The 14691-nt window shown below is 42.1% G+C and overlaps 2 protein-coding genes across 3 annotated transcripts in view; one reads left to right on the top strand and one right to left on the bottom strand.

The window, feature by feature from the left end:
* LOC144699765 (myb-related transcription factor, partner of profilin-like) overlaps positions 1 to 14691 on the bottom strand; it is a 53995-nt gene that overhangs the window by 14662 nt on the left and 24642 nt on the right. The gene's annotated exons all lie outside the window — the stretch shown is intronic.
* abca5 (ATP-binding cassette, sub-family A (ABC1), member 5) overlaps positions 1 to 14691 on the top strand; it is a 118100-nt gene that overhangs the window by 90615 nt on the left and 12794 nt on the right. For both annotated transcript variants that reach the window (XM_078570980.1, XM_078570981.1), the window contains 4 exons: positions 1192 to 1367; positions 1601 to 1676; positions 8318 to 8412; positions 14324 to 14443. In XM_078570980.1, the coding sequence (XP_078427106.1) occupies positions 1192 to 1367; positions 1601 to 1676; positions 8318 to 8412; positions 14324 to 14443 (467 nt within the window). The remainder of the gene's footprint in view (positions 1 to 1191; positions 1368 to 1600; positions 1677 to 8317; positions 8413 to 14323; positions 14444 to 14691) is intronic.

Raw genomic sequence — 14691 nt, 5'->3', positions numbered from 1 at the left:
TGTTTAATTTGCCTCAAACACTAATTTGTATATGTATCTCTTTCACTGCCCAGTGAAAAGAAAGGCGCATTCATATAGCTCCTTTCATGACCACAGGACATCCCAAAGCACTTTACAGCCAGTGTAGTCACTGTAGTCCATAATAAACCCCAATAGACCAACAGTTCCCTTGTTATTCCTTAGAGGTAAACAAATAAATACAGCCTTTTCACAATCCCTATTTTATGCTTGTGTTCCAATGCTGAATTGGAATTGCTGTTGAACATTGCCACTCCTTTTTGTTCTCTATTTCATCCCTCCTGAAGCTTTTGTTACCAGGAAGGTTTAGTTCCCAGTCCTGCTGTAGCTTAAAACCAGTCTTTGTTCATCCTTTTATATTATGTCCTGTGTCTAGCTTACAAATTTTTTTTGGAATATTTAATGCACTTAGACATATAATTTAACCTGGCCTCTTTCTGTTTAGCGAACTTACTCCACCACCTGGTCATTCTTTATTATTTTGCCATTTTTTCTCTCTCATTTGTTCTAAATACCCGTGTCCCTGTTGCTTTCCTTTCTGCCTTATCCTGTTTTTCTTTCTTCTTCCATCATATATTCGTCCAACCCATGCCAAAGCAATGGTTACTATTGGAGTGCAGACTTTGGTCCCAGCCCTTTTCTAGTGAAACATCATGCACGAGCTGCTACTGTCCCAAAACTAGTCCCAAACCCCAGGAATCTGAACCCTTCCCTTCCTCACTAACTTGTCTTGTCTGTAGGGTGATCACCTCTTCAAATGTGCCTTTCCAGAAGCCCTTCAGCTTACTCTATCTACCAAGAATGTCTCCAATTGCTCCATAAGCTCAAATTTTGAGCTTGAGGATAACAGCCAGATACACAAATCATCTGGGTTGTCCTACATCCCACAAATACGGTAAATTATTGCTTAAGTTGTCCACATGACTCCACCCATTCTAAACTACCTTTATACTATTTTCTTTTTTTAAAAAAAGATAAGAAATTGAAACACAAGGACTTAGTGATTTATCCCATCAAATATAATTTTAGGCCGGTTTCACCTCCAGGCAGAATTTCTGGATATGAACGCCACAATCAATGGATCCTTCCATCAGTATTTCATCTCTTGAGCTCATCAGACCTGTTTGGAAATATGCTGAAGCTACTCATAATTTTAAAATGGATGTTTTGTAGGTATTGATGGGAGATTATTCAACTGAATATTTGCAAAGAGAAAGCTCTGTGGAAACTATAGGCTATTGTGCACAGGTGAACCCACTCTGGCCTAAGCTTACTGTACAGGAACACCTGGAGATATATGCAGCTATCAAGGGACTCAGTAAAGAGGATGCAGCAAATGCTATTAAACGGTAAAAAAAACACCAGAAGTTCTACTGTGACAATTTTTTTAAAAATTCATTGAAAATTACTTTTTCAAAAAATTTTTTTAACATTTCAGCTACTGTACCAGGTTGCATGTATGAGTTACAAGAAAAGCTGTGAAAGAAATAGAACTTTTCTTAAAAATTTATTTCATTTTATGGTTATTTTTCACCATGTATGAAATTAGGAATAAATTGATCTGTATCTTTATTATTTGCAGCATTGTAAAAGCACTTGAACTGAAGGAATATCTCCAGAAATCGACAAAGAAAGTCTCCACCGGAATAAAGAGAAAAGTACATACCACTCAAGTTGTCCTATCTCAATTCATGAACCATATTTTATGCATGTGTTTAGTGGCTGTGTAGGGATTAAGACATCTGAGTCTGGCAGATCATCCATTCATCTGCTTGCTTGCTTTACTAAAATCAAAGAAAGTACAACGTTTTCAGAAGAGAACTGTAGCCATTGGTCATATAATTGCACTACTCAGTGGCTTCCTTCTGGTGTTACATTGAATGCCGTTTGTCTGATTTTCTTTATTAATTCACGTATGGTGACAAATGTCAGTTCTAGAAAACGACACCATTCCGCTTTAAGATTCCAATGTAAACCAATCTTCATTTGGTATACAGCCAGCATTATTCAGAATAAAGTACTCTTTACTCCTTCATCAGAAGGTTGTGGATTCAGGTGCCCCCCAGAACTCATGCAAAAATCAGGACTGACACTTTAGTGCAGTATTTAGGGAGATCACAGGAATGAAAAGAGCATGATATCATATAGATGTTTACCAAAATATATTTCAAAATTCTTGTTCCTATTTGCCATTTTTAATGCTTTATATTAAATAGGATTGAGTGCAGGCTTATGGTACACATGCTGCTGGCAGCCTCTCAGCATATTGCCCAAGTAGCTCATCTTTGTGAGACTAAATGGTGTCAGCACCATTCAACTATGGAGGAGGTAACTTAGCCAAAACTGATCCTGCATGCAACAATTGTTCACAGATGCATTTTTGCACTTCTCTGGTCCATAAAAATCTAAGGCTAATTTGATTATTCTTTCTAGCATCCTCACTGTTGCTAAATTGGTACAGACTAGAGATCAAATCTAGGACTTTGATCCATACGATAGTACTACACCACGATGTATTTATATGGAGAAATTGGCGTTCTTTTAAAAACACATTTGTTTTCTATGTTTGTAACTAAAACATGTTAGTAACTGCATTTCAGTCTTATTTCTGAACCATATTGAAAAGCAATTAAAGTTTCAATGCCATTCGTCTTTGGCGTATACTATTAAAAGAATACTCAGCTAGGACTAATGTTTGGTAACGCATCTCCAGATCACCCTTCAAGCCAATGAAAAATCTTTATGCCTATATAAATGAATAGTACCACACTGGTTTATGTGGGTTGTCCCTATAAATAATGTCACAGGAGAGGCTGTTAAGTGTGAATGGAAACCCAAAATGACATGTTTCCACTGAAGGTGGCGTAAATGACCAAACAACATACTAAAAAAACATACATATATAAGTACTTATATATAGGGCAGACTGAACAATCCAATAGTTAGGATGTTGTCCTTTTATGGTCTCTGAAGCCTGGTTTTGAGACCAGCTTAGGTAAATTGGTTGAAAGTCTCCTATCACTAGAGAAAAAGTACTGAGCAAACTATTGGGATTAAAGGGTGACAAGTCCCCAGGATCTGATGGCCTACATCCCAGGGTCTTAAAGAAAGTGGCAGCGGAGATAGTGGATGCATTGGCTATAATATTCCAAAATTCCCTGGATTCTATAAAGGTTCCAGTGGATTGGAAAAATGCTAATATTACGCCCTTATTCAAAAAGGCGGGGAGGATGAAAGTAGGAAACTATAGACCAGTTAGTTTAACGTCTGTTGTTGGGAAATTGTTGGAATCCATTATTAAGGAAGTAGAAATGGGGCATTTGGAAAGTCAAAATGCAATCCATCAGAGTAAGCATGGTTTTATGAAGAGTAAATTGTGTTTGACTAATTTGCTAGAGTTCTTTGAAAATGTGACAAGCAAAGTGGATAATGGGGATCCTGTAGATGTGGTATATCTGGACATCCAGAAGGCCTTTGATAAGGTGCTGCACAAAAGATTAATACACAGTATAAGATCACACAGAGTTAGGGGTAATATATTAGCTTGGATAGAAGATTGGCTAACCAACAGAAAGCAGAAGTCGGGATAAATGGGTCTTTTTCTGGATGGCAAGCTGTAACTAGTGGGGTGCCACAGGGTTCGGTCCTTGGGCCCCAACTATTTACAATCTATATTAATGACTTGGATTCAGGGATAGAAGGTACTATAGCTAAATTTGCAGATGACAGCAAAATAGGTGGGAAAGTAAGTTGCAATGAAGAAATAAGAAATTTACAAATGGGTATGGACAGGTTAGGTGAATGGGCCAAAATTTGGCAGATGGAGTTTAACATGGATAAGTGTGAGGTTATTCATTTTGGTCAGAAGAATAAAAAGGCGACTTATTGTTTAAATGGAGAGAAAATTCAGAATGCTTCAGTGCAGAGGGATCTGGGTGTCCTCGTGCATGAATCGCTGAAAGCTAGTATGCAGGTACAGCAGGTAATAAGGAAGGCAAATGGAATTTTGGCATTTATTGCTAAAGAAATAGAGTATAAAAATAGGGAAGTGTTGTTGCAACTGTACAAGGCATTGGTGAGATCGCACCTGGAGTACTGTGCACAGTTTTTGTCCCCTTACTTGAGGAAGGATGTAGTTGCACTGGAGGCGGTTCAGAGGAGGTTCACTAGATTGATTCCAGAGATGCGGGGCTTGTCTTATGAGGAGAGATTGAGCAGTTTAGGCCTATACTCACTAGAGTTTAGAAGGATGAGAGGAGATCTAATTGAGGTATATAAGATGCTGAAGGGGATAGACAAAGTAGACGTGGAGGGGATGTTTCCCCTTCTGGCCATTCTAGAACGAGAGGCCGTAGTTTTAGGCTATGGGGTGGTAAATTTAAATCAGAGATGAGGAGGAATTACTTTTTTCAATGGGCCGTGAATCTGTGGAATTCACTACTTGAGAGTGCAGTTGATGCCGGGACGCTGAATAAATTTAAGGAAGAGATAGACAGATTTTTAATTAGTAATGGGTTGAAACGTTATGGGGAGAGGGCAGGAAATTGGAGTTGAGGCCGAAGTGAGATCAGCCATGATTGTAATGAATGGTGGGGCAGGCTCGAGGGGCTGAATTTCCCAGTCCTGCTCCTAGTTCTTATGTTCTTATCTCTTGAGTAGTAAGGGGTCACCAATCTGAAATGTTAATTACGTTTGTCTCTCCACAGATGCTACCAGATATGCTGAATATTCCTAGCATTTAATGTTTTTATTTCAGATTCCAGCTGCTGTAGTTTGTTCTTGTGCTACATTCAATGTGCTACATTGAGATGATCTCAAACAAATCCCTAGTGGGAATGAGCACTAAATTAGCCATTATGAAATCGAAGAATGGTTACAGCACAGAAGCAAGCCATTCAGCTCATTGTATCTGTACTGGCTCTCTGCAAGAGTACCTCAGCTAGACTTAATAACCCATCTTTTCCCCATAGCCCTGCAAATTTTTTCTCTTCTGTTGCTTATCCAGTTCTCTTTTGAAAGCCACACTTGGATCTGCCTCCGCCACACTTTCAGACAGTGCAATCCAGATCCTAACCACTCAATGCATAAAAATGTTTTTCTACATGTCACCTTTGGTTCTTTTGTCATTCGCCTTAAATCGGTGTCCTCTGGTTCTTAACCATTCCGCCAATGGGAACAGTTTCCCCCTATCTATTCTGCCCAAATGCCTTGTGATTTTGAACATCTCTATCAAATCTCCTCTTAATCTTTTCTTCTCAAAGAAGAACAGCCCCGGTTTCTGCAATCTATTCATAGAACTCAATTCCTCATCCATGGAACCATTCTCATAAATATTTTCTGAACCCCCTCTAATGCCTTCACATCGTTCCTGAAGTGTGGTGTTTAGAATTGGACACAATACTCCAGTTAAAGTCAAACCAGTGTTTTATCAAGGTTCATCATAACTTCCTTGCTTTTGTACTACAAGCCTCTATTTATAAAGCCCAGAATCCCATATGCCTTATTGCTTTCTCAACCTGCCCTTCCACCTTCAATGATTTGTGCACATATACCAGCAGTCCCTCTGCTACTGAACCACCTTTTGAATTCTGTCCTTTATTTTATATTGCTTCTGCTCATTCTTCCTACAAAATGTAGCACTTCACCTTTGCATTAAATTCCATCTGCCACTTGTCCACTCAGCCTGTGAATGATCTCTTGAAGGCTATCACCATCCTCCTCAGTTCACAATACTTCCAAGTTTTGTGTCACATGCAAATGTTGAAATTGTGCCCTGCGCACAAGTCTAGGATATTAATATATATCAAGAAAAGCAGTGGTCCTGAGGAACTACACCATGTACTTTCCTCTAGTCTGAAAAACAAGCATTCACCCCAACTCTCTCTTGCCACTCGGCCAACTTCGTATTCATACAGTCACTGTCTCTTTCATTTCATGGGCTTTAATTTTGTTGATAAGCCTGTTTATGTGACAATGTCAAGCACCTTTTGGAAGTCCATGTACACCACATCACCTGCATTACCCTCATCAAACCCTCTCTGTTACCCTATCAAAAAGATCAATTAAGCGAGTTAAATATGATTTGTCCTTAACAAATCTCTGCAGTCTTTCCTGAATTAATCTCCATTTGTCCAAATAAATGATAACGTTGTCCTAGATTATCCTTGCTAATAGCTTTCCCACCACCAAGGTTAAACTGACTGGCCTGTAGTTGTTGGCTTATCCTTACACCCTTTTGAACAAGGGTGTAACATTTGCAATTCTCCAATCATGTGACATAGAAATCATAGAAAATTTATGACACAGAAGGAGGCCTTTTGGTCCATCGTGTCTGTACCACCAACAAAGAGCTACCCTGCTTAATCCCAATTTCCTGCATTGAGTCCATCGCCCTGCAAGTCACAGCTCTTCAAGTAGGCATCTAAGTACTTAGTAAATGTGGTGAGGGTTTGTTTGTACCATCCTTCCAGACAGCAAGTTCCAGGTCACTACCACATTCTGGATGAAAAAAATGTTTCCTCATTCCATCTCTCTAATCCTTCTACCAATTACCTTAAATATATGCCTCCTGTTTTTTGACCCCTTGCTAAGGTAAATAGGTCATCCCTATTTACTCTAACAAGGCCCCTCATAATTTCATACACCTCTATTAAGTCTCTTCAGCCTCTTTTGCTCCAAGGAAAACAACCCCAGCCTATTGAATCTTTCTCAAAGCTAAAGTTTTCCAGTCCTGATAGCGGCCTAGTAAATCTCCTCTGTACCCTTTCCAGTGCAATCACATCTTTCCTATAATGTGATGACCAGAACTGTATGCAGTACTCAAGCTGTGGTCAAACTAGCATTGAATACATGTCTATCATAACCTCCCTGCTCTTCTCTTTTATACCTTAATTAATAAAGGAAAGCATGCCTTATGCCTTCTGAACCACCTGTCAGCCTGTCCTGCTACCTTTAAGGATCTGTGAACATGCACTTCTAGGTCCTCCTGTTCCTTCACACTGCTAGTTATTTGGGAATGTACCTCAATTGTACCCGAGCTAGCTCCTCTTTAAAGTGTGATGTCTGTATGAATTGGTACTAAATTAACAATCTCACTAGGTGATATCACCAGAATGTTTGCTTTGGAAATTGGAAAGTCAAACAATTGCAATATACGGCAGAATTTTGAGGTCTTCGGTCGGACATGGTGGGCAGGCCTGGGACTGCCGGGAAACAGCCCAGCGCTGCCGGGGTGGGTGTGGGAGGAGGGCGAGCACTGAAGTCGGCGTGGGGGAGCACGCAATGAAAGCTCCCTGAAGGCAGGGAGCTGAAGAATTTAAAACCATCAAATAAAGATTTTAAAATGCAGAAAAAAGTCCACACATCGGACTCGCTTACCCAGACATATAGATTATAAAAATTCTGCCCAAATATTTTTATTTCTTTAAATTAATATCAGAATCCTCATCCCGCCCTTGAATGAGGTTTCCTCAAAAATCCAAAGGCTGCCTGGCCAATTCGCTCGCCCGCCAACCATAATGTTGGATGAGCAGCAAAAAATCCAAGTTAATTAATATATTAATTGTCTTAAAAGGCCTCTTAATTGTCGGCGGGCACGCTGCTGATTCTCGCGTGTGCCTGCCGTCCAAAATATCGTGTGAGTGCGCGATGACATTGGGACGCTCGCCCAACATTATCATGTGCTATTTTACGCTCAGGCGTGTTGGGCGCGCACCTGCTCGCCGAGCAAAAAATCCTGCCCATAGGGTATTATTTGGTGACTGAAGTGAGGACACGTTGATAAGGCAGAGAATAAAAATAAACTTCATTCATAATTTGCATGTCAAGTAGTATTTGCAGAGAGAGGAGGGTAGGGGTAATGGTTCAAGTCGATGACCTTACATCAGGATTTGATGAAAGGTTGTCAAACTGAAAAGTTAGCACAACCTTTCTTTTGTTGCAAGTGATCTGCTGAATATTTCCAGCTTATTCTGAATTTTTTCAGATTTCCAGTACCAGTGGTATTTTGTTTTTTGGTTACTCATCAGAGACTGAATATCCAAAATGGGATAAGTACTACATTTCCCATGAACACAAATATTTATTAATCCATGTCGGGCTCTCCTAACCTTTTCTTTTTCTTACAATGTATTCTTCAGACAAGTATGTGAAATGGTATGCTATTTAGATAGTTACTATATCTGTTTGAGATCCTAGGTGCATTAATTCAGTTTGCTTTATCAGTTGTGACTAGAATTGTCTGAGTTGTTAGTTAACCAGTGTGTGCTATAAATTAACTCTGCTTTTTTTTGTTCTGAAGCTTTGCTTTGCATTGTGCATGTTGGGAAATCCTCAGATTGTATTAATGGATGAACCATCAACAGGCATGGATCCTAAAGCCAAACAGTTTATGTGGTAAGTGGCAAATATTCAACTTCAAATAGGAAGACAATGTACTTAGGCAGAAGTAGGCACTGACTATAATAAAGTTTAGTCTGTATATCACTATTTGATCTTTGTTGTGAAACTTTTTACTGCTGTTTGGACTAAATTATGAAAGTAAACTGGGATTATTCTAATTGGAAAGATGTGAAGATCAGTTTTGAATTTTAAACATCAAAAGTCGTCTTAAAAATCTATCTCTGACCACTTTTAGTCCGAATAAAAATGCCCATTTCTTTTTTATTCATTCACGTGATGTGAGCTTTGCTGGCTGGACCAGCATTTATTGCCCATCCCTAATTACCCTTGAGAAGATGGTGGTGAGCTGCCTTCCTGAACTGCTGCAGTTCATGTGGTGTAGGTACACCCACAGTGCTGTTAGGGAGGGAGTTCTGGGATTTTGATCCAGTGACAGTGAAATAACGGCGATATATTTCCAAATCAGGAAGGTGCGTGGCTTGGAGGGGAACTTGCAGGTGGCGGTGTTGCCATGTATCTGCTTCCCTTGTCCTTCTAGATGGTAGTGGTTGTGGGTTTGGAAGGTGCTGCCTAAGGAGGCTTGGTGAGTTCCTGCAATGAATCTTGTAGATGATACATACTGCTGTCACTGTGCGTCAGTGGTGGAGGGAGTGAATGTTTGTGGATTGGGTGTCAATCAAGTGGGCTGCCTTGTCCTGGGTGGTGTCAAGCTTCTTGAGTGTTGTTGGAGCTGCACTCAACCAGGCAAGTGGAGAGTATTCCATCATAATCCTGATTTGTGTGTTGTAGATGGTGGACAGGCTTTGGGGAGTCAGGAAATGAGTTACTTGCCACAGAGTTCCTAGCTTCTGACCTGCTCTTGTGCCACAATGTTTATGTGGTTCATCCAGTTCAGTTTCTGGTCAGTGGTAACCCCTAGGATTTTGATAGTGGGGATTCAACAATGGCAATGCCATTGAATGTCATGGGGCAATGTTAGATTCTCTCTTGTTAGAGATGGACATTGTCTGGCACTTTTGTGGTGCAAATGTTTAGGGGAGGTGGTGGCATAGTGGTATTGTCACTGGACTAGTAATCCAGAAACTCAGGGTAATGTTCTGGGGACCGTGATTCGAATCCCACCATGGCAGATGGATTCAATAAAAAGCTGGAATTAAAAGTCTAATGATGATCATGAAACCATTGTCGATTGTTGTAAAAATCCATCTGGTTCACTAATGCCCTTTAGGGAAAGAAATCTGTCGTCCTTACCTGGTCTGGCCTACATGTAACTCCAGATCCACAGCAATGTGGTTGACTCTTAAAATGCCCTCTGAACAAGGGCAATTAGGGATGGGCAATAAATGCTGGCTTGGCCAGCGACGCCCATGAATGAATGAATGAATGAATAAAAAAAATGTTACTTGTCAGCCCAAGCCTGGATATTGTTCAGCCTTGCTGCATTTGTTCATGGATGGCATCAGTATCTGAGGAGTCATGAATGGTGCTGAACATTGTGCAATCATCAGTGAACATCCCCAAAGTCATTGATGAAACAGCTGAAGATGGTTGGGCCCAGGACACTACCCTGAGGAACTCCTGCAGTGATGTCCTGGAGCTGAGATGACTGACCTCCAACAACCACAACCATCTTCCTTTGTGCCAGGTATGACTCTAACCAGTGGAGAGTTTTCCCCCTGATTCCCATTGACTCCAGGTTTGCTAGGTCAAATGCAGCCTTGATGTCAAGGGCAGTTACTCTCACCTCACCTCGGGAGTTCAGCTCTTTAGTCCATATTTGAACCAAGGCTGTAATGAAGTCAGGAGCTGAGTTGCCCTGGCGGAACCCAAACTGGGCATCAGTGAGCAAGTTATTGCTAAGCAAGTGCCGCTTGATAGCACTGTTGATGACTCCTTTCATTACTTTACTGATGATCAAGAGTAGATTGATGGGGCGGTAATTGGCTGGGTTGTATTTGTCCTGATCTTTGTGTACAGGACATACCTGGGCAATTTTCCACATAGCTGGGTAGATGCCAGTATTGTAGCTGTACTAGAACAGCTTGGCTCGGGGTGTGGCAAGTTCTGGAGCACAAGCCTTCAGTACTATTGACAGAATATTGTCAGGGTCCATAGCCTTTGCATTATCCAGTGCCTTCAGCCATTCCTTGATATCACATGAAGTGAATCAAATTGGCTGAAGACTGGCATGTGTGATGCTGGGGACCTCCCGAGGAGGCAGAGAAAGATCATCCACTTTGCACTTCTGGCTGAAGATTGTAGCAAATGCTTCAGCTTTGTCTTTTGCATTGATACGCTGGGCTCTCCCATCATTGAGGATGGGGATATTTGTGGAGCCTCCTCCTCCAGTGAGTTGTTTAATTGTCCGCCACCATTCACGACTGGACATGGCAGGACTGCAGAGCTTAGATCTGATCCATTGGTTGTGGGATCGCTTAGCTCCATCTGTCGCTTGCTGCTTATTGTTTGGCACGCAAGTAGTCCTATGTTAGAGCTTCACCAGGTCGACACCTCATTTTTAGGTATGCCTGGTGCTGCGCCTGGCCTGCCTCATTGAACCAGGTTGATCCCCTGGCTTGATGGTAATGGTAGAGTGGGGAATATGCCGGGCCATGAGGTTACATAATGTGTTCGAGTACAATTCTGCTGCTGCTGATGGTCCACTGTGCCACATGGATGCCCAGTCTTGAGTTGCCAGATCTGTTCGAAATCTATCCCATTTAGCACGGTGCTAGTGCACACAACACAATAGAGAGTATCCTCAATGTGAAGGCGGGACTTCGTCTCCACAAGGACTGTGTAGTGGTCACTCCAACCGATACTGTCATGGACAGATGCATCCATGACAGGCAGGCTAGTGAGGATGAGGTCAAGTATGTTTTTCCCTCTTGTTGGTTCCCTCATTACCTGCCGCAGACCCAGTCTAGCAGCTATGTCCTTTAGGACACAGTAGTGGTGCTACCGAGCCACTCTTGGTGATGGACATTGAAGTCCCCAACCCAGAGTAAATTCTCTGCTCTTGCCACCCTCAGTGCTTCCTCCAAGTGGTGTTCAACATGGAGGAGCACTGATTCATCAGCTGAGGGAGGGCGGTACGTGGTAATCAGCAGGAGGTTTCCTTGCCCATGTTTAACCTATGCCATGAGACTTCATGGGGTCCAGAGTCGATGTTGAGGACTCCCAGGGCAACTCCCTCGTGACTGTATACCACTGTGCCGCCACCTCTGCTGGGTCAGTCCTGCCGATGGGACAGGACATACCAAGGGATGGTGAGCGTGGTGTCTGGAACATGATCTGTAAGATATGATTCCATGAGGTTGACTATGTCAGGCTGTTGCTTACTAATCTATGAGACAATTATCCCAATTTTGGCACTAGCCCCCAGATGTTACTAAGGAGGACAATGCAGGGTTGATAGGGCTGAGTTGCTGTTGTTGTTTCCGGTGTCCAGGTCGATGCCGAGTGGTCCGTCCGGTTTCGTTTCTTTTGCGTCCAGTTTTGCTAGGGTTCCTTGATGCCACTTGGTCAAATGCGGCCTTGATGTCGAGGGCAGTCATTCTCCCCTCACCTCTGTGGAGTTCAGCTCTTTTGTCTATGTTTGAACCAAGGCTGTAATGAGGTCAGAAGCTGAGTGACCCTGGCGGAACCAAAATTGAGCGTCAGTGAGCAGGTTATTGCTAAGCAAGTGCCTCTTGATTGCACTGTTGATGACCCCTTCCATCACTATACTGCTGATTGCGAGTGGACTGATGGGGCGGTAATTGGACGGGTTGTATTTGTCCTGCTTTTTGTGTACAGGACATACCTGGGCAATTTTCCACATAGCCAGGTAGATGCCAGTGTTGTAGCTGTATTGGAACAGCTTGGCTAGGGGCATGTCAAGTTCTGGAGTACAAATCTTTAGTACTATTGCAGGAATATTGTCAGGGCCCATTGTCTTTGCAGTATCCAGTGCCTTCTGCCGTTTCTTGAATTCACGTGGAGTGAATGGAATTGGCTGAAGACTGGCAACTATGATGCCAGTCTTCATTCTGTGCTCTTGCTACCCTCAGTGCTTCCTTCAAGTGGTGTTCAACATAGAGGAGTACTGATTCATCAGCTGAGGTGGGGACGGTACATGGTAATCATCAGCAGGAGGTTTCCTTGCCCATGTTTGACCTGATGCCATGAGACTTCATAGAGTTTAGAGTCGTTCAGTTCAGTGTCTTCCTTTTTCCCTTAAAAAGCACTTTGAGATGCTTTATGTGGGGGATAGTATATGAATGCAGGGGTTGAATTTTCCTCCCGTCGGGGGGGTTGTGCGGGGGCAGGTGGGAGCGAACGCAAACCCGATCAGCACCCCCGATTGGGTGTGCGCCGCCATTTTATGTGGGCGGGCCAATTAAGGCCCACACAGAGTGACGCACACCTGGAAGCGCTGCGCACTCCCTGTGCGGGCAGGGGGGATTCCCTGAGTCGGGGCCTGCACTTTTTCGCGCATGCACGCGAAAGAGCACAGAAATCTCCCTGAGGCACGGAGGTGCCTCGGAGATCAGTTTAAGCTCTGGAATATTTAATAAAGGTGAAAAAAAATGTTAAGGACATGTCCATTGATTTTTTTCAAAATTTTTTATTTAAATAATAAACCCTTCATGAAACTTCATCCCGGCCGTGGATGAGGTTTTGTGAAAAATGCAAAGGCCGCCTGGGCTCTTTGCCTGCCCGCCGACCTTAAGGTTGGACAGGCAGCATTCTTAACAACTTTAATTACTTTGTTAATAGGCCTTTGATAGTTCGGCGGGCGTGCAGCCGACGTGGCTGCGCATCCACTGAACTGGCAATCTAAATGACGCGTGGTGACGTCGGGACACCTGCCCAATATCACCCAGCGTCATTTTATGCATCACAAGCGGGCCCCGCCCCAACTCGCCAACGGGAAAATTCTTCCCAGGAGCTGGTGGTTGTTAAAACTTCAATTAGGATACTATAAGTAGATATTCTAAGCCATAATTGAGACCAACTTATCAAGTGAAGTGGGATGTTCTGGGTGGATGTATATTATTCAGGAATATACAAATCCTAGGTTATTGGGCAGTTAAATAGCAAATCATGAAAAATATGAGGCCATACATTTGGGTACAGAAAATAAAAAACATTGGTAACACACAGAAGGATGCATCATAAATTCCAGCAAAGATGTTGACCCGATATATAGTTGTAATCATGAGGCTTAATACATATCTGGATGTATAAGCAGATTCATGAATTCAAATCCATGATGGTAGTAGTGCATTAGTTTGTGAAGCAAGATTAAAATTGTTGAAATATTCAAGTTTCATATTTATTAAGTATTAATGCAGAAGCTTAAATGAAGGCTGAGTGATAAAATAGAACGTACCCTTGACCTAGATTATGCCAAAAGGACTTAGTTATTCCCAGTTTTACTCAATCAAGATACTGAATATAAACAGCGTAGCTTTTTTATTAATAAAACATTTAAGGGTTTTCCTGCCCTGAGAGAGCGCTACACCTGACCATTTAATGAAGAATTCACAAAGCTTGATAGCTCAGATATTGGTTGGGTAGTTGGGACTGGGATTTGAACTTGAGCTGTCTGGTAAAGAGTACTCGGTAAGTGTTATACTGATGGAGTCACAGGTGCAATTTAAAGCTGATGGATTTATTTTACAGAAAAGCTAAGCCCACTGTCATAATAAAATGCAACTATACAACAGTAGTGTTTCGTCTTGCTGGTGTGTTGGTTTCTTAAGGGAAAATTTCCAATGAAATGGAACCAGAGATCCTCCTTCCTAAATCTCAAGCTGATGTAATAGTCCATGCTTGCACAATGTGCTTTGGTGAACATTGAAGTTCTAAATGGCCTTAAATATGGCAAATAATAAATCAACTTTCAATTTGGTTTCAGGAGAGCAATTCGGGCTGCATTTAAGGACAGACAGCGTGGTGCCATCCTGACCACACACTATATGGAGGAAGCTGAAGCACTTTGTGATCGAGTTGCTATCATGGTGTCAGGACAGCTGAGGTACTCCCTTTCTAAAATGGTCTTGCAAATCTAAACGAGTACAGAGTATTAATTAAGAAATGTTTTTGTGATCACTAGGTGATCACTGCAAAACATCTGCTCAGTCGCACGCTGCTTTTACAATTATCTTGGTAGTAGTGCCAATCTGATTCTAAAAGTGCAGTCTAAAATTGGAAAATGTGCATTGGTGCACATATGCCTATGGTAAGACAACCTGCAGGGGTGGTTTCTCACTAGTGTTGCACCTG

This window comes from Cetorhinus maximus, chromosome 24 (genome assembly GCF_964194155.1).
Source record: "Cetorhinus maximus chromosome 24, sCetMax3.hap1.1, whole genome shotgun sequence".
In the NCBI taxonomy this organism is placed as follows: domain Eukaryota; kingdom Metazoa; phylum Chordata; class Chondrichthyes; order Lamniformes; family Cetorhinidae; genus Cetorhinus; species Cetorhinus maximus.
The sequence above is the reverse complement of the archived record's forward strand: the minus strand, read 5'-3'. Positions and strand labels throughout refer to the sequence as shown.